Source organism: Periophthalmus magnuspinnatus, chromosome 13 (genome assembly GCF_009829125.3).
Source record: "Periophthalmus magnuspinnatus isolate fPerMag1 chromosome 13, fPerMag1.2.pri, whole genome shotgun sequence".
Lineage (NCBI taxonomy): Eukaryota > Metazoa > Chordata > Actinopteri > Gobiiformes > Gobiidae > Periophthalmus > Periophthalmus magnuspinnatus.
In genome coordinates, this window is record NC_047138.1 from 12776460 (window position 1) to 12804162 (window position 27703).

General features: G+C 38.9%; 2 protein-coding genes across 2 annotated transcripts; one reads left to right on the forward strand and one right to left on the reverse strand.

The window, feature by feature from the left end:
* The first annotated feature begins 715 nt into the window (after positions 1–715).
* inppl1a (inositol polyphosphate phosphatase-like 1a) lies at positions 716–16976 on the forward strand. The gene is made up of 27 exons (XM_033977225.2): positions 716–1188; positions 5846–5909; positions 7052–7199; positions 7304–7385; positions 8219–8365; positions 8775–8865; positions 9263–9352; positions 9791–9889; positions 10402–10552; positions 10648–10754; positions 11032–11134; positions 11224–11420; positions 11531–11648; positions 11754–11850; positions 11954–12092; positions 12176–12275; positions 12363–12451; positions 12526–12607; positions 12716–12805; positions 12879–12992; positions 13312–13488; positions 13577–13732; positions 13828–13912; positions 13994–14080; positions 14157–14892; positions 15358–15491; positions 15575–16976. The coding sequence occupies exons 1-27, from the start codon at positions 1010–1012 to the stop codon at positions 15669–15671; spliced, it is 3759 nt and encodes a 1252-aa protein (XP_033833116.1). The 5' UTR covers positions 716–1009; the 3' UTR covers positions 15672–16976.
* A 3226-nt stretch (positions 16977–20202) lies between these two features.
* Positions 20203–24353, reverse strand: phox2a (paired like homeobox 2A). The gene is made up of 3 exons (XM_033977135.2): positions 23758–24353; positions 22518–22705; positions 20203–22261 (listed from the first exon to the last, which is right to left on the reverse strand). Exons 1-3 carry the CDS (start codon positions 23978–23980, stop codon positions 21779–21781), a joined length of 894 nt encoding a protein of 297 aa, XP_033833026.1. The 5' UTR covers positions 23981–24353; the 3' UTR covers positions 20203–21778.
* Between the last annotated feature and the right edge of the window lie 3350 nt (positions 24354–27703).

Consider the following 27703-nt stretch of genomic DNA (forward strand, 5'->3'; position numbering starts at 1 on the left):
TGAACATGTGAAAAAATAACCTAATTCACAGTTTTTTAGAACTGGAACTAACCTTTATTGTTGCTTATTCTTATTAGACGCTGCATACATTGTTCACAATTTCTATTCATCACAAAAAAGGAGGCCTAATTTTATTACCCTCATTTAAAAAAAAAATCACACTGCATGCTTTTATTTTGACATACAGTGTTACTGACAGATTTGCAGTTGTGATGCCATACCCAAAAATAACTTTGGGATGGCTGCTGTCCCTGTGGCTATAAATACTTAAATTTTCTAAGATCATTGACACACCCCTCCTTGACTATTGCCATCTCATGCTTTGTCTAGTCAAGCTAAACATGTGTGATAGTTTGTGTATAAGAGAACAATGGCCATAATACATGATTAAAGCAACTTTTTTTTTGTCCAAAAGCCAACATAACTAATTTTGCTAACTGCCTGCCTACTCCTCCATGCAGACAAGAGTATAATTACATAACCATTGGACTATGGGATTAGAAATAGGTAAACATTTTAGTCAGTTTATTCTTTGTTATAGGTTAGTTTAGAATTAATAAATAACCAGGCCTACATCTTCATCTGATCTATTCATTTTGTTCAATATTCACCTAAATAATGCTATAATAACAAACATAAAGGTAGTCATCCTCCAGAGTGCAGCTGCTTTTACTTTGCACAGTTAAAGCGGAAGTCCCTTTACGAGACTCGATCAGTCCAGCGAGGATTTACACAGCTTGATTTCCGTGGGACAGGGAAGCCCAAAAGGCTGGGTAGGGTTTTCAGGAACCCAGGACAGGGCACAAACAGCGCAGCTTTAGAAAATAACAGTTGGGGGGCAGCGTTTGTAACTACGACACTTTCGACACTTTCTCCTAAGTTTATTTTCTCATCCTACCGTGACTTTTCAGCTCTTCCTTTCGACACTGGAGGAGGAAAAAGGCTCGGGAGATTTTTCGGAGACGTCGGGAGCAACTTGAGTCGAAGCCCGGGCTGAGGGGCTGTGGCCATGGCTGGGAGTGGAGGAGTCGGTGGGCTTTCACCGATGGGCCCCGCGCCGCCGATGTGGTATCACCGGGACCTGAGTCGAGCCGCGGCCGAGGAGCTGCTGGCCCGCGCCGGGAGAGATGGCAGTTTCCTGGTGCGGGACAGTGAGAGCGTCAACGGGGCTTACGCCTTGTGTGTGCTGTAAGTAACTTTGGCATTCAGTAAACTTTATGAGTCTGACTTGTGTTTCCGGGCTACATTTTTGCCTCGACGCTCCCAGCACCACATATTTGAGTTACAATGATATGCCAGCTAGGACGTGAGTTTTGAGGCTTCCCACAAGACCCCGGGCTGTTCCTGCGATAGTCTAATAATCCCCAAACTTTGGAGTAAGTTTAACAAAATGGAAAATGAATTATTCCTGTGTTCCTTCATTTTATCAGGACAAATTGAGACTTGAGCCCTGTCCTGTGTGACTGTGGTTTGCCTGTAGTTTTGTTTTACTGGAAGGATTGAACAGAAAAACAGGCAGTCTTGTGGCAGTGTATTAATGGGAGGAGGAATATTAAGATGCTGAACAGTGTTTGGCGTGGATACTGTGATTGTATGGTTACTCAAAGCCATTTGTCTAGAAATCCTATTATACCTTATCCAAAGATTGATTGGCATACCAGCTATGGCCGACTCATCAGCCATATATTCAGTTAGTAAACATTCTAAATAGTCTTAACCAGTCCTATATTTTAATCCTTTTGTTCAGCAAGAAAATGGTACAAATTTAAACAATCATTTATGGGGTTCAAGTGTGACAAGTTATATCAGTACACTTCAGTGATCTCTTCATCTCCATGCTGTTTCTGTACTTCACAATGTCGACAAAAAAACTTAATTAGGACACTACAAATAAGTCAAATGACAGATAAAGTGCATTTAGCTCTCCTCATGCACAGCCCACACTGTGTGTAGCGGTTGCAGGAAATAAAAGGCCTGTGATTCAGCACTCTGACATTGACTCGACCTACATCCCCTATGTGTCAGTTGATCCTGTGCCAAGTTCAGTGTGCTTATGTTTACAGTCTGTTGGAGTGACTTTCTCAGACTTGATCCAAGCTCCTGTAGTGTTGTGTAAATGGCACCAGTGATGTAGTGCTCAATTAGTTACGTTTGAAATTACAGTTCCTCATATCACTGCATCATCACATCACCACATATGGCTCCTGCTCTTTGACTTTTCCCGTATCAACTACTTCTTCAAATGTACAAAATAAAACTCTTGCAAAGGAGAATGATAAAAAAATTAAAAAAAAAAAAACAACTTTGCAAGCTCTTTCTGATCACAAGGAAATCACAAGGAAATATCAATGCCATTGGATGAATTTCCAGAAAGTTAAAAATGAGTTTGGATGTGAAACTTGAACTAGACTGAAATCATTTGCCCTATGTTTAGGAGTGTGACACTGACAAAAATGAATGTCTTTACAATATTCAGACAATATTTTAACAATTCGTAAGGGTGTGCTAAATATGCCTGCAAATGTCTAGCATTGCACACAACGGACCATAGTATTAATCACAAAAGGAAGGCAGAATTATCACATTATAGTTTTATTTTGAAGATTACACTAGATGTTTCTGTCTATTTTTGAGGTTGTTTTTTATTGTTTCATTATAGATGATATGCTCTATGTTCTAAATTTGCATATTGCTGAAACAACAACTATATATCCCACCCCACTACGTTACATACTTTTCAACACGGTCTGTAGATTGAGCTCATAAATAAGAAAATCTGCAGACTGGTTATTATTATTGCTAGGACAATAACGTTTCATCCTGAACTGATCTCATTGTTGTGGGGGGCTGTCTTTCTCAGAGATATTGAATTTTCTTGTCAGGATTATGTTGTTTCATATTGACTCAACGCGTCTTTACATGTCAAGGATGGTTGTATGTGTGAGAATTTGAAATCTGAGACTGTTAAAACATTCCTTCAAGACCTTTTTATTGGCTTATGTTATTAAATTACAATAACTCTTCAACATTGTAGTCTAGTAGTGTGCATCTGGTCTTGATTAACAGTGTGGTTTGTATGATAAAGAAGGACTTTAAAGGAAAATTGTTGATGGATTTGCTACTAATTAGGTTAACTGAGAACTGGTCTGCACTAGTATTTGTTATATTGGGTTATATGTAAAAGTATTGAAAATCAGATGCTAATTGATTCTAAAATTAGTATCACAACTAGATACTCGTTTAAGCAAGTAGTGATAACAGGGAAAAACACTTAACTGGATAAAATTTTACCTTTCCTGAGTTTTATCAGAACTAGTGTGAGCCAACATGGTATAATAAACAATTGCTACTATTTTGTATTGAAAATTACAATATTGTCTTTTAGAAGTAGCTTTTAAAATATCATTTGGATATGAAAGTTCTTTTCTAGTATTGATGCAATTCTTTAGTATCAAATCAAATTTGAAATGTTAGTATTGTGACAACACTAGTATGTTAATGATAAATGCATGAATTGTAGATGTTTCTTCTTTTACCTGGACATATATAAGATTTTTTTGTGATATTTTATTATTTCTCCCTGTTGCCTATCACAGTGGAACAATGGATGTATACAGGTATTAGACCCAGACTTGTCCAAGCTTAATCTTTTAGACTGATCAGTTAAAGAAATACTGGAAAAGCCTGGAAACTGTTCTAATATTAAGTTTACAAGAGAGCAAACAAATCATGGAGGTACTGAAAGCACTGAACGACATAACCATCCCTATCTGTTTGCCAATTTGTCCAATCACATTCCTTCCTTGTGCATGTGCCTGTTTTAGTTTTGCTGCTCCTGAAACAATAGTCTTTACCTCATAGCCCTGCGGAGAATCTCCTCTCTGAGCCAACAGGAAGACACACTTCAGCACTGTTTGCGACTTGCATTTTCCCCCCCAAAAGCCATAGGCATATCACTGTTAATAACTAACCTAGATCATGTGTCCAAAAATGTCCTATAATGATAAAAATGGTCAATGCATTTTGTTAAAAGCACATTCTGTAACTTTTCTAATGGAGGGTTCGGGAATTGCCACCTGCCTGTTGCCATTGGAGAGGTTTCGGTGTTGCCCTTATTTTTTTCCACATTAAGGCATTGAACATGTCCATCTACTTGGAAGCGATGTTACCAGTGCACCTTTTAAATATACTTCAAATGTTAATAAATCAAATACACAGAATGACCAAACCATGTAAGTAATTATTAGGTTATACGCTGTTATTTTAATCTTCTTGTTCCACTTGTTCCGCTGCCTTTTGTTTTTGTTGACTCGATGTAGAAAAACACCTGACTCAAAACTTGAACATAAAACATTTTATATTATAATAATTCACCCAGTAATTTACTCTAGTCTCAGATAAAATTTTGTATTTCATGGTTCCCTAATAATAATGACCTGGAAAGACAGGAAAACCAGCTGAGCTCTCCGACAGGGAAGAATTCGTCACATGGATTTATTCTTTCCTGGTTATTTGTATGTATTTGGTGCCAGGGTGCTGTGCTGGACATGGGACAGAGGTTTATTACTTTTTCTGCCACTAACTTTCATTAACATCACAACAAGGAGACCACAACAGACCGTAACAATTTATTTTTAGTAAACTGGACATTTCGTGTACGCTCCACTGGGTAGACATGGGAGTGGACATGAAAATCATTGAAATGGGGGCTGCAGGCTGCATGTTATGTAGCCCTCTGTTTCACTGCTGAAGTATTGATCATTAGCTGGTTTGAAAATCTACTGTTGAAAATAGACTTCTGACACAACTGCTAAGCCAAAACTATTGTGGTTTAACAATAGTACTATCTTCGTCATGTTATGGTATGCTACTGTAATGATAAAGGACAACAGTCTGTATGCTATGATGGACAGCAACAGGTTTGGGTTCTCCACACCATTTAGCCATCCCCCCCTTATCCCGGGTCATGTATGTATCATCAAAGTAAATAGAAGGCCTATTGAACCTTTTTCACAGTTTAACATTTTATATCATTTTGTAATAGTTTTTAGGCCTGTCACAATAAAAAACTATGTGGAAAAGAGGGAGTTTTGCTACTGAAAAGTTTTATGATAAATGTCAAAGCCCCAAAAGCAAAAAATAAACTGCACAATAAATTACTTTAATAGAAATAGTAACAGTATTAATAAAATGAGTCATGGCTGTATAATTGTTTGACCGTCTGCAGCAGTGTGTGTTAGCATACTACATAAAAAAAATCTCCACATGTGCAAATAAAGTATTCGGTCGGTATATTGATATTTTGGCACACCATAAAACTATGCTAAGTTACTAAATGTGGAGATACAGTATTGATATTGTTGGCTGCTTTATCCATGTATTGCCAGTAGAGATTGCCCATTATGTTTGGGTTTTATTTTTTGTTTAGTTTTTTTTTTTTCTCATGGCTGATGCTGACACCAATTGTTTAGAATACAGAGCAACCACTTTGTGATGTGTGGGTCAGATTTGGATTATATATATCGGCCAATATATTGTATATTTTACAAAATTATTTAGTGACAGTGCTAATTTGGTTGCTTGTTTAGAGAAAGAAAGCTTTATCTCCGTTTTTATCCATTTGACATATTTATGATTTTGATGAATAAACTGGGTGTATTTCACATTAAGTTTATGCAGGTAGTGTTTAAAAAAAGAAACGTTCCTAAAATGTATTTGATTCTTTAAAAATGGTGATATATTGCAGAATGTCACGTGCAGTTTAATATTGTATCGTGAAACTTGTCCTAGGATAAAGATACACACAAGATAGTCTAATTTCTTCCTGTTTTTTTCTCTCTTTCAGGTTTCAGAAGCATGTCCATACATACAGAATCCTCCCGGATGAAGAGGGCTTTCTAGCTGTTCAGGTAGACTCTTAGGCTGGGTGTATCCTGCTCATTTGTGTGGTAGAAATGGTTGACTTAAGTAGTATCAGACAGGCAGACTGGGCAGAGATGCTTTTGTTGGCTGTGATCTCTAAGCACACTTGTACATGTGTGGGGCAACAGCAGCCTCTTTGTGTCTCAGGCCCAGCAGCTGTGAGGTTGTCACCACCACCTCTCTTCGCCACACACGCTCCGACACAGTGCTATGGTTGCTATTTGAAGACTATATGAAGACTATTTTCAGTGGCACATGTGGCAAATTATAGACCATCCAACTGCCCAAATGATTTAAAGTATACTCCACAAGGGGTGGAGGCAGGAGGTATGGACAGCAAAGTGTCATTTTTTTATGTGTAGCGATGTGGGTAACACTTTCTGACCTCAACCACAAGGTCTACTTTCATCAGTGGTGGAACCAAATCAAGTAAAAATAGTGAAGTGCTGTACTTGGGTGTATATTTTAGCTATCTGTATTTGAGTACATTTTATAGTGGATATTTTTTACTTTTACTTCACTACATTTTTAAAGCAGGCATCTGTATTTTCTACTTCACTACAAAGTTGAACAGGACTGAAAAGTAAAAGCATTTTTTAATATTGTTTGAGACCTGCTTAAAATGCTGAGGTTTTATTTTTTAACACATTTATAATTTGAGTAAACAAACGGAAACAATTGAATCAATCGTTTCTTTCCTACCTGAATAAAATTCAGCACAAATCTGTGTCAAAATCACATTTGAAGCTTTTTTAGATCTCACAATCTGCAACAAATACTTTCACCTTTTACTCTTTAAGTACATTTTTAAACAGATACTTTATTACTTTTTACATTTTTTGCTCCCATATCTGTACTTTTACTTAAATATCTCAAATTATCTAAAAATAATACTCTAAATAAAATAAGACACTGTTGTGGTTTGTATAGCAAAGCCCATTTGTTATGTTGTCTGTAAGCAGTCCTAGTTTAACTATTATTGCAGTTAACAAAGCCTGTAAAAGGCAACGCAATGTAATCATTATGACTGCATTGTTTCTCTATTGTATTAATATATATAATGTGAGAGAGTATGGTAAGTCATTGTATGAGACTGCTATAAATATTGTAGTTTTTTTCTCTTTCTCAGACATCTCAGGGTGTGCAACCTAAACGATTCAAGACATTACCAGAGTTGGTGTCATTGTACCTCCAACCAAGCCAGGGTTTGGTGACCACTCTCCTATACCCAGTGGACAGAGAAGAAACTGCTGTGAGTGACGACAGGGACTATTCAGGTACAAAGGGACAAAGCTAGACAAACCCTCCTCCTTGTCTTGTTAATCATACACATTAATCACTATTAATAACCGATCAATCACTGATTAATCACTTTTGGTAGATGGTGAAGATGAAAAACCACCACTCCCTCCCAGATCCGCCTCAACCTCCACCCCCCCTGGAACAGACGCACCGACGGAAAGGTACATTGTGTGTCAGTATTACCGCAGTTATTTCAAGAGTACATTTGAATTATTTTTAGCCATCTTTGAAATACTAAGTAGACAAGCTGTCCTTTTATATAAGCCATAATATTTGAAGGAGCATGGATGTTACTCCTCTGCTGCCTGATTTACCTTTGACTGTGTAAAAAGAAAACCACATCCTGTTGAAAAAGCCATGTTGCACACAGATGACGCTAGCCTATAAATGGCGCGTTCCCCGATCCATCTTGTGGTTGTTTAAGATTATAGTTTTTGGTTTCCAGTTTCACTAATAAGTTTTATGACTGCTTAGAAACCCCTTGACTATGTTGTTATTGCAGCATATTCAATCATTGTACCATCACTGTTTTTTAATGCAAACTATGTGGTTCAAATCATGTTAGTAAAGAAGGGCATGGGCTTTATTACTCCTGTCAATGCGTAAATCTAATGCATTATATGTTTGTGTTGATGGTAGCTTTGTTTGCTGTATGAGATGGTCAGGGCAGCAGCACGTGGGGGATGGGGAAGTTGTGCTGGTAAACTCTGTCTGGGCTATGTTTGTGCCTGTGGGTGGTAACTTACATAGACTGGAGTGTACTCCCCGGATTAGAGGAAGTATATGATTCTAAAAACCCTGACAACAGATTTAAAAAAGCATGTGAATGTTATTTTTAGGCAGGGATTTTGAGGCTATTATAAACAAAGGGAGAATTGAACCAGCCATGATGCCAACTTTATATCTAAATCATCATTTTGTGGCAATCATTTACTTACATATTGGTGATTTTTATCTCTTAAAATCAGCAATATCTATCTTTTTTGTGTTTTAGCACTCCAGCAGCTAACGGCCTCAGTACCATTTCCCATGAATACCTCAAGGGGAGCTATGCTCTGGACCTGGAGGCGGTTAAACAAGGAGCCTGCTCTCTCCCTCACCTCAACAAGACACTAGTGGCTTCATGTAAACGTCTCAATGGGTATGAAAGAAATGACAATCATTAAGTGGGTTATGTTTGTAATACATATTTCAGGGATACAAAAAGTGTTCCAGGATCACAATCAAAAGTGATTTGTGCCGAGGGGCTTTACTAACGATTATCCTACATTCTGGAGTTAATGTTTTTATATAAACTCTAATCACCTTCATGGGCTGGGCCAATTTGAGCAGAGTGAACTCACAATAATAGTATTGTTTATTTAATTTCATTGCAAATACACTGACTGTGAATAATAATTACTCAGCTATTTATGGGCTTTATACAGTTCCTTGTTTTGGGGACAGTCAGTTGTGTTGCACAATGTGCAATTCATTATACAGTTTGAAATACTTTTTGCATTGGAGGCATTGTTTACTGATGCCAAAAAATATCTTTCTTTCCAACACAGGGAGGTCGACAAGGTGTTGTCTGGACTGGAGATACTGTCTAAAGTCTTTGACCAGCAAAGTGCATTCATGGTGTCAAAGATGATTCAGCAGGTAATTTGCATTTGTGATTTGATATGTTACAAATTAATGTGCCAGTATATCTGTCAAATGTATCAAAAGTTTCAAATAGAAACAGAATTGGTGACATAATGCCCCTAAGTAACCAGCTAGCATGTTTTTAAAATCCTCTTTAAAACGGGGCTCTTGTGTGTGACTCAGCCAATCAGAACAGTTTTATGAAATAATACAGCGTGAGAAAGTAAATCTTAGCACACATTCGACTTGCCTCTATGGAGCTAAACATAGAGATCTAATGTATTTTAATATTATGTCAACTAGTTCAAAGCATAGGTAAGTGCAAGTATGCATATAACTTGAATTAGCATATTTTAGACATACCTTTGTAAATATTGGCTTTTAAGCAAATGTATTTTCTGTGTCTTAACAGTCTGTAAATCAGGGTGGTGACCAGGAGTTGGAGAACCTTGTGACAAAGCTTGCCATTCTCAAAGACCTGCTCTCCTCCATAGAGAAGAAGGTATGCATGTTTGGATAATGTTTGGAGTAATTGGTTTATTTTTTGTTTTACACTGGGCTGAAAATTTTGTGAAATTTCTGAACAGGGCAAACAAGTTGGTAGTTGATTCACGTAACTGTGTAATGCGTTTTGTAATCCAGCCCTGGCTTTACTTTGCTAATGTTACAATATAGTTAGCAGAGCTGCTTAGGAAGGAAATAACCACCGCACAATCAAGCTAGAGACAATATCTAGCCTCGTGCGTTGTCACACTGCCATAAGTTTTCTGCTGCTGTAGATCCTCCAGGAAATAGGAAGCTGTTTCCTTGTTGACACCAACAATGGGAGAGAAAAACAATGCCATCAGTGTGTTTCTGTGTTTGTAACCCTGACCCAAATCTCTGTAATGCATTTTATGTTATTGTTATTTAATCATGTTGTATTCACTTTCTTCACTAGGCTCTCAAAGCTCTCCAGGACATGAGCTTGACCTCTCCGTGCTCCCCTCCTCCACCGTCGATGCGGAACAGTAAATCCATCCCAGTGCAAGCCTTTGAGGTATACAGAACACACTAACATAGAGGCATGTGACTGCTCTTCTGCCTTTTTGAGTCATGGTTATACTTTTGGTGGCCTTATTTTACCTTTAGACTTTCCACATAAAAGAAGATACACTTTTTCTGGTATAGATTGACGCATTAAGTAAAATGTTTTCTATAATTTAATCTATGATGGTGCACGTGTATCTCATCATTATGCACATGTCTGTTTCTGTAACCTATTTAAGAGGTGTATTACTTTAATCATAGTCTGTTGAGTGTACTAACACCCAATGTCATTATGGAGATGGCAGCAGATAATGTTAGCAAACAGTGAAATGCTAAAATGCTGACACATTGGTTTCCTGTTTGCAAAGAACTGGGTTGAGGTTACTGTGATTAGATTATTTTAAATGATTTATAGATAGAACTCATGCTAAAACATGATTAGATCTGGGTAAGGCGTAAACAAGTCCTACATTATACATATGGATACAGCATATTTTTTTATACTTTTCTATTCCTACTCAGGTAAAACTGGATGTCTACCTGGCTGAACTGACAAAGATCGGTAAGAGTCAGAAGTACACTTTGTCTGTGGATGTGGAGGGAGGAAGACTTGTGGTGATGAAGAAGGTGAAAGACAGCCAGGAAGACTGGACCACGTTCACACATGATAAAAGTAAGTCTTTATTATGTCCTTGCATGGCAACTCATGTTTGTTTATTATGTCTATTTCTCTTCCACACTGAGCTGGCCACATCTTTCTTTTTTCAGTTCGTCAACTGATCAAGTCACAGAGAGTTCAGAATAAACTGGGTATAGTCTTTGAAAAGGAGAAGGACAAGAGCCAAAGGAAAGACTTTATATTTGCAAGTGCCAAGGTTAGCAAACACCAACTTTAATATCTTTCAGTTCATGCCACTCAAACTCTTTCTGTATTTGAACTTTGGTAAATTTCCAACACCAATTCGTATATACTATTTGCAGTTCAATATTTTAGGTTCAACTCTTTTTTTCATTACGGTGTTTTTATATTTCTGGTGTACTTGGTTTTGCAATTACAACTGATGGGTTGAGTATTGAGTGTTTAGTTATCTTACACTGCCATCTAGTGGTTTCTACTTTGTTTTTTTGTTTGTGGGCGTGTGTATTTTATAGAAACGAGAGGCTTTCTGTCAACTACTGCAGCTCATGAAAAATAAACATTCCAACCAGGATGAACCTGACATGATTTCCATTTTTATCGGCACCTGGAATATGGGTAAATGCTTGTTTATATTTGCAAATCTAGATCTATTATCTGTACTGCACTGCGGACCAAATTTTAAATTATTTTCAAATTTCCTCTAGGTTCTGTGCCAGCTCCTAAGTCTATTGCATCATGGGTGTTGTGTCGTGGCCTTGGGAAAACTCTGGATGAGATGACCGTCACTATCCCTCATGACTTGTATGTTTTTGGTAGCCAAGAAAACTCTGTTTGTGATCGAGAGTGGATTGAATCACTACGGACCTTATTAAAAGAACAAACAGAACTAGATTACAAATTGGTAATAATAAGTTTCTTTTTTATCACAATAACCTTTTAAAGGAGTAATTATAATAGTATGGCTTTGTAATTTACTTTCACTAACAAATGTTTTTTAATCATTTATTAAAGATAGCAATTCAGACATTGTGGAATATAAAGCTTGCTGTGCTGGTGAAGCCTGAGCATGAGAATCGCATTAGCCATGTGGGAATGTCCAGTGTAAAAACAGGAATTGCTAACACATTGGGTAACCATCAAAATTTTCAATTCAACTTTCTTGTACCTATTTAAAATGTTATATGTTGTTACATACAAAATTGTGATTAATGTATTTTTTCATTGTGTATTTTAGGTAACAAAGGAGCTGTGGGGGTTTCTTTTATGTTCAATGGTACTTCTTTTGGCTTTGTAAACTGTCACTTGACATCAGGGAATGAAAAAATTGCCAGGTATTTTTTTTTTGGTTATCACAGATATACAGAACAATATATGATAAATGCTACTTGTATCTGGCAACAGATTATTCAACAGCTATATTTTGTCCTGCTGTAGGAGGAACCAGAACTACTTGGATATCCTGCGACTGCTGTCTCTAGGAGATAAACAGCTGAGCTCCTTTGATATTTCATTGCGTTTTACACACCTATTTTGGCTGGGGGACCTCAATTACAGACTGGATATGGACATTCAGGTACACTAGTATCACACTGGTCTGAGAGCTTTATGGTTACAAGTGACATTACTAAGTTCTATATATGTATCGTTTGTGTGCAGGAGATCTTAAACTACATTAATCGAAAAGAGTTTGAACCCCTTCTCAAAGTGGACCAGCTTAATTTGGAAAGGGAAAAGAACAAGGTTTTTCTTCGGTTTGGTTAGTATGACTTTAATCTGTAACAACCTCGTTTGAAAGCTAAACATCAATTCATTTGTTCATTTGTTATTTGTCTGATGACTGCAGCTGAAGAAGAAATCTCATTCCCACCAACCTATCGTTACGAACGTGGCTCACGAGACACGTATGTGTGGCAGAAGCAGAAGGCCACAGGGGTATGATCATACTCAAGTTCTTTGTCTATTTCTGCTGCAGTGATTAACAGTGGTGTGTTTTCTGTTTATTGCAGATGAGGACTAATGTCCCGTCTTGGTGTGACCGAATCCTGTGGAAATCCTACCCAGAAACACATATAGTTTGCAACTCATATGGTAAATGAAATGTAATTTCATAATATATTTATTTATTCACATTTGAATTGTATTGGTTGTAAATGGGTGGTACAAAGTGTGTTTTGTTTTTGTTATTTTGGTAATTAGGTTGTACAGATGATATTGTGACCAGTGACCATTCCCCAGTGTTTGCAACCTATGAAGTTGGTGTGACCTCCCAGTTTGTTTCTAAAAAGGGTACAACTATTGTCAATGTAAAGCAAAAGAAAATTAATAATAATAATTAATAATAATTTCTGTTTTTAATTAGGTTTGCCCAAATCTTCGGAGCAGGCCTACATAGAGTTTGAGAGCATAGAAGCTATAGTGAAAACAGCAAGTAGAACCAAGTTCTTCATTGAATTCTACTCAACTTGTTTGGAAGGTAAGATCACACAACATAACAGAATTTACATTATTTTTTCATTTAATAGTCACCCATACAGTCACTGTATACTATAATCCTAAACTGAGACTAGACTATCTCTTTCTTTTCTGTATCCTAACCCCACCCGCATTGTATCAGGCAGTTAGTATATTGCATCTGTTTTTGACCTGGCTGCATGTTCCTTCCTCACTGTCATTGCATAATGCTTTCAAATTGCATCAAGAACATACCCTGTCTCTTTGTCCTTTTTCCCCTTAACTCTTTCCCTCTTGTGTTAATTGTGCTCCCTTCCCCTCAATCTCCCTTTCTTCTGTAGAGTTTAAGAAGAGCTACGAGAATGACAGTCAGAGCAGTGATAATGTCAATTTCCTGCGTGTCGGTTGGTCGAACAAGCAGCTCACCACACTCAAACCACTGCTCTCTGAGGTCGAATATCTTCAGGACCAACATCTGCTGCTGACAGTCAAATCTCTGGATGGATACGAGTCATATGGTATATGCACTTTTGATATACCCATAATTGTTACCTTTTATTTACTGGACTGTTATTAAGCATTAGGGTACCTATCTGTATTCACCAGGAGAGTGTGTGTTGGCTCTGAAGTCCATGATTGGCAGCACACCACAGCAGTTCCACACTTACTTGTCCCATCGCGGTGAGGAGACAGGGAATATTCGGGGTTTAATGAGAGTCCGAGTTCCCTCTGAAAGAATGGGAACCAGAGAGAGACTCTATGGTGAGGTCAAATGTTCCATTCAAGATTCTCTATGCTCTATCTACTTTAAACTCCTTAAAGTCTATTTTTAAAGATGTACCATAATTGTATTGCAGAGTGGATTAGTGTGGACAAAGATGAAACTGGAGGACCTAAAGGAAAATCAACTATTCATCCAAGGACAGGACACGAATATATTAAGTCAGTACATTTTTGAGAAATTTTAAGTAATTTGTTATCATTTTAACAGATTTTTTTTTTTTCATTCTTTGCACTTCTTAGGCCTTCTGTAGTTCGTAAACAACTTGGAGAATTGGGTAAAGTCAGTGAGGAGGGAGAACGAAATAGCAAAGAGGAAGCCTCAGCTAGGTAACTTGTCTAGAAAGGCAATTTACCTAAATAACTAGCATGTCTATATTAAAGCTGGTTTGTTTGTCTTGCTTAGACCAAAACAAGATTCTTCAGACACTGACCCACCCGTCAACAACAGCTACAACAATCCTGCCTACTACATCCTGGAAGGTGTCCCCAACCAATCTGCAGCTGCTGCCTCCCCTGATCTTCTCACATCTCCTACCTCTGCCACTGGCCCAGCAACTAAAGTGCCTCCCCCTTCCTCCGGCACTCGTGCCAAACCCCCCTGCGGTGCCCCAGGACCCTCTCATACCCGAGTGCTTCTAACAGGGCACACCGTCAGAACCATCTGCGAGGACGGCCCATCCGAGGAGGACTCTTGTATAGCAGCATTGACACGGGCTGGGACAACAGGAAGCTCACTCAATCGTCCCCCGCCGGACTTTCCCCCTCCCCCTCTGCCAAAAGGAGCCCTAGAGATGGTCACCGAAGTGCCTTTTCCCAAATCACGACCCGTTTATCCAGATATGGCAGAAGTCCGAATCCCAACAGCCAGTCCTGCCCCTCCCCTTGGACTTGGAGAGGGGTTTAGGCGAGGAGGTGGGGCAGCAGCAGTAGCGGCTAGTCTAATGGATGACCAGTCGTGTTCTGTGCTGCAGATGGCAAAGACACTGAGTGAGAGTGAGTTTACAGGACCACCCCCACGGGCCCCCTCTGCACCGCCTCCACTCAGGGGGCAGGCTATGGCTTTTGGACTTGACGCCTGTCGCACATTCCCACCCAGAAATCCAATCCCAGAGAGCATAGCAGAGGACATGCCTGAAGAGGTATGCATCACAGGGATGTTGGGAAGAATTTACATTTAAAGCTACACCACCCAAAATACTACAACTGTGTAGTTAATAAAATTTTTAGTCGTGATTTTTGCTTTAATTTAAAAAAAAAATAGATTTGAATGGTATGGGCACTGGTTCTGCCCCTCAAAACCAAGAACAAAGCCACTTGTCTAATCTAGAGTGGAACATTAATTACAAGAAATTATCAATAAATGACATTGATCTAGAATTTCTGTTTGGTTTGGCCCAGAGATATTACATAATCTTTGAATCGTATTGTGGTTTACAATTGATGTGTATTAGTGAGTGAGTATAGCTGCCCATTATTATGTTTAATGGCAATTTTTACAATAACAATTTACAATTTCACAATATTTTCAACTATAAAAGCCATATATTTGCCATTTATTAGGGTTGTAAAGTGATTTTAATTCTACATTTATTTCTTGTCTGCAGGCACTATGGGGTAGTAGTAGCTCATCCTTGTCTGTGGGTGAATCTTCAGTGGGTGAGTGGCTGCAGCGTTTGGGACTCGAACAGTATGAACAGGGTCTTTTACACAATGGCTGGGATGATCTGGAGTTTCTAAGGTACACTCATTTACTAAAGCCTTACTGGTAAAAAATTAGGCGAATGTGAGACTCTGTGTTGAATATGTGTTTGTGGTCTGCAGTGACATCACAGAAGAGGACCTGGAGGAGGCAGGCGTGCTGGACCCTGCACACAAGCGGATCTTGTTGGAAAGCCTCAGACAGCAGCAGCAGAAATGAACTGTGCTGTATAGGTCTGTGAGTGGTCCAAACCAGCCTTGTAATGCTATAAGACTCAAGCAGCACACCTTATCCCAAGTGGACTTCAAAAATACTTTTTAAAGCATACTGTATAAATGTACTATTAATTTGTCACTGTTATACATGTGGCCTTATTTAATATAATCATTTCAATCTTTTATGTTACTCAACAAAATATAGCCATCAGCCTTAAACTGAAACAAATCTAGCTAGTTTTATTTATATGTATATTTTTGACTGGGAGAAATGGGAATTCTTTCAGAAGAATAATGCAAAAATGCAGTTCATTTTTAAGAACTAAAATCAAATTTTTGAGCACTGCTTGTCTCAGGTTTTGTCTTTGACTTATTTCATACACATTGGAGCTGCTAGAGTCGGAGCCAAGTAGGGAAACTGAGGTAATCCATTTGAGAATAAGGTTTCTTTGTGAAAAGAGTAATATGGACCTAGGCTAGCAGTGAAGCAACTTGAAATCAGCTTTTGTATAATGTTGGGGTCACTGACTTTTCATACTAGTTGCTTTTTCAGATGTTTTTGGCACAAAGGGAATTAGAATTGAGTAAACATAGAGGATCTGGAAAATTACAAAGTCATGGGGGATATATTAGTAGCTAAATCACTATGATCTCTTGTGATTTGTAAAATACTGATTTATTTGAATATTAAGCAGACTACTACATGTTGCAAAACATACATTTTCAGTGTATTTTTTAATTTAAGTTTAATTGCCCCGGGAAAGCGTAAAAGGCCAAGTAGAATAACAAATTGTCTTTCAATAGACTGTAATGCAGTTGCCAAATATGTCTGTAATAGTTTTGAGTATTTTATTATTTTGTTACATTTTTTGTAGCATATTAAATTTCATGTCACAGAATTTTACTGCTGAGGTCAATGCTATCTTTTACCAGTAGATGGCGCTGCTACTTTAACGATTTCTGACTTTGGAGATTCGGGATCTGAAGACACTATTGGCCATTAGAACTACCATTCTCACCATCAGGCCAGGTCATTTTCATAATCTCACGTTTCCATTTTGCTAAACCTGTAAATGTGCCATATCTTGTTCTTTTTTTTGGCAACTTCAGTATAGTGATGTGTTGTTCAGATGTTTTAAATATTGTTTTTAAGCCTCTTGGCATTTCAGTGTTCTTGTGTATGTGTGTATGAAAAGTGTGCTCCTGCCATTGTCTGTTATTTGTGTTTGCAAATGTTCAATGTGTTAACTTAATCTAAGACAGTTATTCATGTTTTTTCAATTAAAATATATAACAATCTATATTTTTTTTTAAATCATTATTGATAATAAGAATTAAAGCTGCAAGCTGCAATGATGGCCCTCGCCATTGTGTGCTCATTCCTCCCATATGTCTGCCTTGGACTCGCAGCCGCCTTTGCATCGCGTCCATCTCTGCATCACATAAGCCTTTGCATCCCAACCACCCCTGTGTCACAACTGCCTTGGCATTGCAATCTCCCTGCTTGGCTACTGCCCAGGCCACTGTGTGTTTCCCTTCACCCCATTTCTATAATGAAGTGTGTAAATTGCTTTATATTGGTGGTGCCCAGTAGGCTTTGAACCAGCAATCTTATGCATAATACAGCCATGTTGTATTTGACTTTTTTGATTGGAGTCACCTAACTAATGTTTGTGTCAATTTTCAATCACTTTACACTTTAGTTCTATCAAGTTACAGTTGAAACTAGAAGTTTATATACCGGGATTTTGGCCCATTTCTCTTGACAGAACTGTTGTAACTGAGCCAAGTTTGTAGGTTGCCATGTTTACACATGCCTTTTCAGGTCTGCCCATACATTTTTAATAGGATTGAGGTCAGGGCTTTACGATGGCCACTCCAAAACACTGACTTTGTTATCCTTAAACCATTTTGTAACTAGTTTGGCAGTATGCTTCGGGTCATTATCCATTTGGAAGACCCATTTGCACCCAAGCTTTAACTTCCTGGCTGATGTATTGAGATGTTGCTTCAGGATTTCTACATAATCCTCCTCATGATGACATATATTTAGTGAAATGCACCAAACATTTTGTTAGACCACAGGTTCTTATAAGTTTCAGCCAGCATCTTCACAAGCTCTTTGTGCTTTAGTCTGAAATGTGCATATCAACCCAATAACAAAAGCAATTAATCTCTAGGACTCATGGTGTTTATACTTGAACAGAATGTGGCACCTTCAGGCATCTGGAAATTGCACCCAAGGATGTACCAGACTTGTGCAAGTCCACAATTCTCCTGATGGCTAATTTCGTTTGACTTTCCCATGATGCTACACAAAAAAAGCAGTGTTTTTCAGGTGTGCCTTCAAATACATCCACAAACATGTCTCTAATTAACTCAAATGCTGCCAAAATCTTTTCCAAAGCTTCCAAAGACATGACATCATCATGTGGGTTTTCCCAAATTATTTAAATGCATAGTAATATTTATGTATGTAAACTTATGACTTAAAAGAAAGTAATGAAAAATTCTCTTATTGGATGTTTAAGTTCCCACAGTCCAAATATAAAGCATATAGTACTGACGTTTTTGTATGTTACAGTGAATACAATTTATCCCCCAGGTTTCGTAATAACTAGATAATTTTGGCGCTATAGTCACCGCTGGTTATGTGCTCAGTACTCTGCTCTATTCAGACTTTGATTTTGCACTATTGATTAAAATTTTAGCCTAAAATTTGACTAGGTATCAAAAAACTGAAAATAAATAAATGCTTTGACAACATGTTACACAAAAAACATGATGAATATCCAAGAAAAGTGGATAACTACTGATTATATATATCTGTAGATGTGGCGTGTGGAATGTGAGCTCTTTTGGATCAAAAACCTAGGACTAGACAGGTTTCATATAAACGTATGTCAAAGTGGTAGCAGATGCCATCCAATATGGCCAACTTCCTGTGTGATATTCACCTTATTCCACCCCATGCACTTTTGTCGTAAATGCTATTAAACTGCACTTTCTTTGTGGTGGCACATCCGGTTAAGTGGGAATCCCATTCATTTCAATTGAGAATTTAGGAAGTTTCACCACTAACATATAAGTAGATTGATTTGTGTCAAATGTTTATCTACAAGTCAACACTGCACCAATTCTCTGGGAGGCTTTAAAATGGCTCTGTAGTCCATATAGAACTTATTTGCTTTCAAGATTGGCAGCCCCATGCAAATTAATACAACACAATACAAAATAATACAACCTGAATAGCAATGGCAGCGCCCACAGCAACGTCCAGAATAAGGTGGACAGAGCATTGCTCCCATTATCTTTTAGGGTTGTTGTCATGTGCCCTATGTCTTCTGTACTGTGACTCTTCCAAACTGAATTGACCTATGTCTCACACCCCATAGAGGTAACTTGTAAAGTGTAAATGTAATAATTAGGGCATGGGTCTAATTATGTTTTATGATTAGGGGCACATAGGGGATTGTCTGCAAAATTTCAGTCAGTTCTGTCAAATTAATTCTTCTTCTCCCAGTCCTATTGGAGGCACTATAGCACTGAGCATTAAGTGTGAATTATGAATACAATAATAATAATAATAATAATAATAATAATAATAATAATAATAATAATAATAATAATAACAATAATAATAACAATAACAATAACAATAATAATAATAATAATAATAATAATAATAATAATAATAATAATAATAATAATAATAATAATAATGTATTAATATATATCATAATATATATGAACATAATCAAGCAATCCGGTCAAATATGCGAACAAGTTCTTGTGTTTTTGAGTATTTGCACTTCTGCTGGCCAGTTGTGAAAAATGCCCTGTTTGTAATAGGTGTTTTTTTTTTTCCCCCACCTTATGCATAGAATTTAATCCCCAAGTTTTGTACAAATCGGATAATGTTGATGTTTGATGAATATGGTAGGGGATGACTGTGGCCATGAAAAGTAATCAAAGAAACAGAAAATTAAGGTGTTTTTCACCTGCTTATTACAGGGAAACTGCAAGTAGTATCCCAGTATCCAAAAAAAAAACCCCCCAAAAAAACAACAACATAACTTTAAAAAAATTATATCTCTAGATGTGGCATGTCAAATCTGAGCTCACTTGGACAAAAAACCTAGGACTAGATACTCTTTATAAACATGCAGCCAAAATGGTGACACATTTTTTATCCAATATGGCCGACTTCCTGTTCATCATAGAGCAGTGCTTCAATTCATTTTTAGGCTTGTTGCATGGAACTGTTCTGAATTTAGTGATTTTATGCCAAACTTTGCTTGTTTCTTCTCCACTTCTAGGCATTGTCTTGATGCCCATTTAATAAAAATGTTTGTCGGGTCGATCGCTTTTATACCCCCATGTGAGACTTTTTGTCAGTTTGTGTTCAGATAAAAAAAAAAAAAAAAGCAATCATTTTGAAAAAGAATAAATAAAAAATTTAAAATCGCAAAACAAAGAGCAATACCTCTCGCCAGTTACACTTCGTTGCTGGTGAGGGCCAATTATGGGACGTCATGGTGGATTAAGTCTGAGGAAAAGATTAAAGACATCACTTAATGCGTCCATAATGTAGATTTATTTATTAGTATTCAGAGTAGTGCTATAACTTCTCATTCACTAGAGCTTCTGTCTTTCATAGTTTCATAGATGTGTTGGTCCTTTGTAGACAGAATCTCGGCACCAAAAGAAATCTGCAAAGCAACAAAATCAAAAGAAAAGCTACCTAACATTTTATATTACTAGTTACAGAGTTTACAGTCACACTTTTTATATAACAGTATAACAGTTTATATAACAGCGTTATATAACACAAAATGTGTGGCTTACTCAGTCAAATAATTCAAATAATAAATACATTTGTTTTCCTTTTCTGTGTCATGTTCCCAAGGCAGAAGTGAGCAGACTGAGCAACAGTAAGAGCAAATTGACAACTACTTTTAATGTCCACATTGTTGAATCGTTAACATATGTAAAAATATCTTTAGTTGGTACATCCTAGTTGTACCATGACCCCATATAACTTCCATGTGAACACTGCTGTAAAAGTTGTAAACAAAAAAAGACTTGTAGGACGCTGAATTTAAATGTGATGAGATTTAGACGATGTCACGGCCCCATCTTGGCTGCCCCATTGTGGCACTGTATTTAATTGTTTTGCTGTGTGCAGGTGGAGCTGGGGAGTAGTTCTGGCCGTGCCAGTGTCAAGGACCCGACACACAGCACATATACAAGAACTGCCTACAGCCACTAGCTCATGCTGGCTTGCTCCACTCCCAGCCCTCCACACACACTAGTTTATTTCCTCTAATTTAACTTGTACCTTACAACACACACCCCTCTCTCACACACACGCTTACACCCTGATATTTCCACACCTCATTAAAGTACCTTAAACTATTAATTTGCTAAATAAATACTAATTTAATTGACATTTGTTTTGTGTATTTTTGGGTCACAGCTGAGAGACAGGGTATGACAATGGAGAGGAAGCCAGGGGGGTTCCCATTACAAGTTATTGGATTGTGGAGTGAAGATTTGTAAAGTTGTTTTCCTTTCTTATTGTCTGAGTCAGGGGCTTAAAGGAGGTTGTGCTTGCTGGCAAGTTTGTTTTGTATTCTCAGCAAAGACTGGAGTTAGTTCCACAACTTACATCCGGACTTGACTTACATACTGAATAGGGTCTTACTACAATGAGGCATTTGTGAGAAAAAGGTTGGACATTAAACAAACCCAAAAAAACAAAACAAAAAACGACCAGTAAATTATAACATTGTGGGTAATACAAAAGTTGTCTGTACACGTGATTCAAATTTGTCCAACTATAAATTTGCTTTGAGAGAAAGGCCTCAGTGGACATTTAGTACATATTTAGTAGATTTTGTTGTCATACGATTTTAACGGTTTGATTTTTGCAGGTTTAAACACTATGTGCACAATTTGCAACATACCAAGACATTTGTTCATCTCTAAACTTGTTCTGCCCAAAAAAGGTTGATGTCAAAGCAGGATTAGAGTACAGCTGTTTGCACCTGTAGTGTTCATAGTCTCAATCAGCCTGCGTGTCTTATCCCAGCTCTCCCGCTCTGTGCTTCAAAACAGGTTTGTCTTGATGGCCGCCGGGTTGGGTTTTCTGTGGAAAGAGGACAGCACTCCAGCAAAGGGCCCGGTCATACTGTCCGGCTGCCAGGCTTTGATGATCTCTTGAGTCTGGGCTGCAGGCTGAGCTACGGCTGGGTTGGCAGGCCCCAGGTTGGACCAGCTGGGTGCCTTGAGCCCCTGGAGCACTGGGGAGCTGGAGGTGTTGTAGACTGTACCCGCAGGTGCAGGGCTGGGGCTGAGGCTAGCAGGGCTGCCCAAGTTCCCGTTGCCTGACCCGGGCAGGGAGGCAGTGCTGTCAGGCGTGGGGCTACAGGTGGACTCTTTAGACTCTTCATCATCTGAGGAGGATCTGGGCTCTCCGTTCTTCTTGCCCGTAGAGCTGCTCCCGGTGCTGCCCGTGGATCCTCCAGAGCTGTTTGCTTTGGCTGCTCGCTCCTGCTTGCGGAACTTTGCACGCCTGTTTTGGAACCACACCTGTTGGATAAAAGAAAAACTATAGTACTTGAACTCATTTCACAATCGTCCTGGTTTAGTATTAATCATTTAGACATGCTTTCGATGACTTTATCAGCTTAATATTTTCTGAGGTGGAGCAAAATCCTACTATTAAATGCTGAAGAGGTTGTCATTTATATGTCCAAATCATTAACAGTAGTACCATGGAAACTTTGCACCCTTTACTGTTTTAAATGATGTGCTTTTTGAGAAGGCATACGGGAACATTTCTGACCTGTACGCGCGCCTCGGTCAGGTCTATCTTCAGTGCCAGCTCCTCGCGCGTGTAAATGTCCGGGTAATGAGTTTCTGCGAAAACGCGCTCAAGTTCTTTGAGCTGGGAACTGGTGAAGGTGGTCCGGATCCGCCGCTGCTTCCTCTTCTCATTCAGGCCTGACGGATCCGAAAAAAACTTGTACGGTACTGCAAAAGAGAAATTTAAGATTTCTATGTATGCAAGCTGTGGCTGAGTAGAGGCAAATATAATAAGAAGCAGACTAAAAGCAACGCCATCTAGTTTTAAAAAGAGACTAGGAACTCTCACTATAAGGCTAAAAAAGGTTCTAAAAGCAAAGGAGCAGTGTCAGTAAAATATATATGAAACCAAGGAACAATAAAATACATTTATTTAAAACAAACAAACAAACAAACAAAAAAAATTAAAATCCAGGGAAGGTCCTAGGCGTCGAATTTTAGTCCTCCAAATGATCTAGGAACAGGGCAGAAGCGCGCCAGCTGCTGTTGCCCCTGGCTTTTCTGTTTCTGTTTTTGTTTTGTTTTTTCCTCAGTGTAAAATGCCCTCCTTTTAAAATTCCACTCTCACTCTGGTTAAAAGGGTCCACCAGGTGTAGGTATTTAGGTAAATAAAAACAGGAAGTAAATTGCAAAGTACAAAGCACGATAAAAAAACATTTCAAAATAAAAGCACATAAATAAAACATGAAATAAATCAATGAAAAAATGCTTGTGCATTTTCATCTTGTTAGATATATATTAAGAAATAAAGTGTTTTCCATCAAAATTGTTGTTGTTATTATTATTATTATTATTATTATTATTATTATTATTATTATTATTATTAGGGCTTTATATGTTCACATCCATAAACAATCTAATTGGTAATTAGTTTACGTAGGCCTAATGCTTAATTTACATTTATCAGATGCTTTTTCAAAATAAAAGCACGCAAATAAAGCATACAAATAAAATCACTGCAAAAATAAAGCTTTTTTCCCCCAAATTGTTTGTACTTTTATCATTATTCAGGCTTCATATGTTCACATCCATAAACAGCCTAATTGGTTTATGTAAGCCTAAAGCTTATTCTTACATTTACTAGTTGGGAGTGAAAATAAAAGTAAATGTGCATATCCATAACAAATTCAATAAGAATGTAGGTTCTTTATTTAAAATCTATAAGGACTTTTGGTCTTTCAGGTGTTCAGGTTGCGGATGAGCTCTGGTTGGAGGCATACCTGAAGAGTACGGTGTGGGCTGGTGCTCCCGCAGCGCTCCCAGGGTGCAGCTGGCCGTGCTGAGAGGAGTGCAGCCCGGGTTAGAGAAGGGCCCGCTCCTAATCGGGTTGTACTGGAACGAACTGGCTTGGCTGCAAGAGCTGAAGTCCGCGTAGGCAGAGGCTTCCATGGCTGCCATGCAGGAGTCATAGGAGTTCAGATATGAGTAATCCATCTTATACATGGATGTGGACCGGCTGAATGACCGGTGTGTGCACGGGAAAAAGTGCCAGGAGTGACTTTCAGACCCGCGACAATCTGTTGTACTGGGCTGACAATGGTGAAAACAAATCAAGAATGTTCAGTCCTCAGTGGCTCTTGTGGCATCCAAATCCTGGTCACTAACTCAACAGAAGATGCTGTGAAGTCTTGGAATAATCCAGTAGAGTTTCAATGGCACAGTTTACCTCTGTCCACCCACTTCAGCTCGTGCGCTCTTGCTCCGTTTGACAGTCCGTTGCAGTTTGCGCACGGTTTATAATAAAGTTGGCAGCGCGCGGAGACAATAGCAAGGCGGTGGTCTAGTTTCCATGACAATACCCTCTGCCTGCAAGGAGCCAATGGCAGAGTCGTGACAACGCTGGACACGAAATGGTCACGCCCACAGGCCACGCACCGCCCACGTGCACCTCCGGCAGGACAGACGAGCGCAGGTGGCAGCCCGCTCTCTACGACACTGACACTGGGCGCGTTTGATCCACATTACTTTTTGTACTTTAGGTTATCAGACATACGTTACTAGGCCTATATCTGATAAGGCAGCATTATAGCAAAGGCCACTTCTTATAGGCCTTACTATAGGCTACAAAACAGTTCATTTTGTGTTAAGAGGCCACAATTTAAATCTTCCCGTCTTCAGATGATTTGGCTAGAAACCTGTAGACAATAAAACACAATACTTACCCTGTTTTTTGTAATTACAAATAGCAAATAAATGCATTAGTTGATTAGTAGGTCTACCAAATAGTTTGACAAAGCTCAGCCATTTTATTTTTGTAATGATTTGGATATAGCCTGTAAAATATAACACCATCAATACCCCTCCAAAAATGACACAATATTCTCCAAACGTCTAAATATTTAGGCCTACCTTGACTTGTAACATCCTTGGTGCGCAGAGTGAGTTTCTGCCGTAAGTCTTTATGTAGTTCAAAATGTCCAGATGTGACGCTGATTGGTGAGATTAAAAGCTTTGATTCGATTCCGATCACTTTTAGGGAGATGTCACTAGAGTGCGCGTCATTTTGATATATAGAAGAGAAAGGAGCGAGTGAGCAACCACGGCAGGCTAACCATAAACGCATTGACGCGTTAGAAATTGGTTTAAGTTTATTGTTCGGTGTCATACAATGTGATAAGTCATATCCCACATGGCCCCAGCGCACACCGTACACAGAGAACGTGGAAAAGTGGCAGAGAAGCGCACTACCCACACTTTTAGTTAAAGGCCATTTAAGACCACGCTGGAGCTTGTGGAATTAACAGGCTTTTTATTAGAGGATATATTTCAACAAATGATATGATCCACAAACCAAAAGGACGTTACAAGCGCGCGACAAAAATAATTAACTTTATTCTTGCGTGCGCGCGCACAAAGTGCACTCTTATCTTGGTGTCCGGGGGCGCTGTACGATGATCCTTAATGCCATTAACCCACAGAGTGTGGAGAGAGCGCACACGTGCGTTTACTGCTCCAGCATCACACAGACAGTCACAAGAAATTTAGAGAGAGTCTATAAATAATCAGATTTGTCACAAGCTTGTTTTGCGATTTGCTTATAGGCCTGTTTGTAGCAGTGCGCACCGCTGGCCTACGCACCCCATTTTGCAAAATATAGGCTGTAGCCTAGCGAGCCTAAATTACCCTAATTTAAACTTGAATATAGATCTTATTAATCTTATTTAATTGTAGCTCTTGTATTTATTACAGGACAGGCCATGACGCTTCATTGGGCATAAAATTTCAAATTAATGAAATGGCAGGTGTAGCTCTAATGAAAAAAATAGTGTATGTTCATGTATAATTTCAATTTTCCAAGGTCATGAAAGAAAAGTTCAGTGTTTGCTGGGAAACGTAAACAGTTTCACTGCTAAACTCTCTCACCCCTGCTTCAGGGTCCCAAAAGAGCAACTATAAACGACCCTACTCTCCCTCCTAAACATTTCTAACCTAATCCCTTCAAAGGGGCAGCGGTCTCTTCCAGGCTCCTAATCCCCCCTTAGTGCCCGGGCGCAGGGGGAGACCTTTCCTCTGCGCAGCCTTTAACTTTGGACTTTTACATTCATGGGGCCATTTGACGGAAACAGTAACGGGAGGCTTTGGCATTCATGACGTTTGAGTCAACAGAGAGACGCACAATGGTTCTCCAGAGGCTTCTGCTGAGGGACCCTGAGAGAGAAACCTCCACTTTATGGATAATAGACCCATGATCTGACCAACAGGCTTCATGTTGTAACTTCAGAAATGATCTTAAATGTTACAATTAAAAACTCGACAGGAATTGTAAACTAAGAATGTATCGCTGAATTTGGTATTACACCCCTAGGTTAGTCTACAAAGTGCGTAATATAGAGGCCTAATAATTGTTTAATTGCTCAAATAACGACGCTCTGCGTAAAATTGTTCGTAATCAAATAATGTTTTTGCTGGCAGTTGAAAATCTTTGCAGTGTCATTAATATTCCAAGTTAGAGAAGATGTAGTGGGCAGACCCCATCTACCCCAATTTGTCCAATTACAAAAAGCACATTCTGTAGAAAAATCATTATTAAATTGCCCGGATTCGCCTTGTCTGTAGTCTCTGGGGTCCCGCTCCCCGCGCACAGGGAATGTAGTGCGAGGTGAGCGCAGGGAGTGAGATGATGCAGAATATGGCTGGACCTTGTGATGGATGATGGGGTGGTTTTGATGGAGAGATGGAAGAGTGTATGGACATAGACAGGATATAAGGGATGAGTAAAAAATGGGCCAGCAGACGCACTGCACTAAAGAAAGGCCTCGCGGGAGGCCCATGTCGTATATGTCCTGAAACACGCGGTGGTGGTCTGAACCAAGAGAAGCTGTCAGTCAGAGCGCGCGACTGCCAGCTCCATCCATCATTCCGCGCACACACACAACATCATGTCCCGTATGTTTCCCTGGTGAGGAAGCATGGTGCTATTATCGATTCTAAACACTTTATTTATCCACAACAGAGTCGTAAAAAACAGAAACAAATGTTTGTAAGCTAATGCCCATTTAAGTCTGTGCGCAAGTTTAAGATACCTAATCTCCTTATGGTCATACGCTGTTTGAACCATTTCGGGTGTGTCAACTGGTTGATTTAACAACACATTAGTCAACGTAACAATATTTCTGGACACTGCTTAATTGATACGTTACTAATTCCTCCTTTGTGAGTCAGACCTAAAATGTCTCTGTTCTGCTGATTTATATGGAGTAAGTTGATGGAGCACTGTGGTGAACGCTCGAGGTGATGCTGCAGTGTGGCCCGTATCAGCTGTGCGTAGTTTAGTGATTGAAATGTGTTGCGTCATCGTCCACGGAGCGCGTGGATTAAACTGTGATTGAAATAGGCCATAATGTAAACGTTGATGCTGCCGTTAACGCACAGCCAGATTCTAAAGCACCAGCCGCAGTGGCAGGGGCGCAGCACATTTGATTTCGCTGATGATGGATGAGAGAGATAAGGCGAGGGGGTGGGCCCGAGGCCTGGGTCCCTTACGCGTGCGCCTGTCCCAGCATTTCACTCTCCAATTACTGAAATATACTATGACGCTTCAGCTCTACGACTTGTAACCTGTTTAGACACAGTAGTAAGAGGAGCCTAAGTTTAAGCACAGATTTTGGTAGAGGGTGATGAAATACTAAGGTGAGAAATTAGACCAAAAATTCAGTTTTATGGTGA

What these genes read in the sequence shown, in the direction of transcription:
- phox2a (XM_033977135.2), bottom strand. Translation starts at nt 23,980, where the DNA reads ATGTATAAGATGGATTACTCATATCTGAACTCCTATGACTCCTGCATG. An exon ending in GCCCACACCGTACTCTTCAG is followed by an intron (nt 22,706 to 23,757) that starts GTATGCCTCCAA and finishes TCTCTTTTGCAG; the next exon opens with TACCGTACAAGTTTTTTTCG. An exon ending in TGACCGAGGCGCGCGTACAG is followed by an intron (nt 22,262 to 22,517) that starts GTCAGAAATGTT and finishes TTTATCCAACAG; the next exon opens with GTGTGGTTCCAAAACAGGCG.
- inppl1a (XM_033977225.2), top strand. Translation starts at nt 1,010, where the DNA reads ATGGCTGGGAGTGGAGGAGTCGGTGGGCTTTCACCGATGGGCCCCGCG. An exon ending in GACTGGATATGGACATTCAG is followed by an intron (nt 12,093 to 12,175) that starts GTACACTAGTAT and finishes GTTTGTGTGCAG; the next exon opens with GAGATCTTAAACTACATTAA. An exon ending in CCAGTTTGTTTCTAAAAAGG is followed by an intron (nt 12,806 to 12,878) that starts GTACAACTATTG and finishes GTTTTTAATTAG; the next exon opens with GTTTGCCCAAATCTTCGGAG.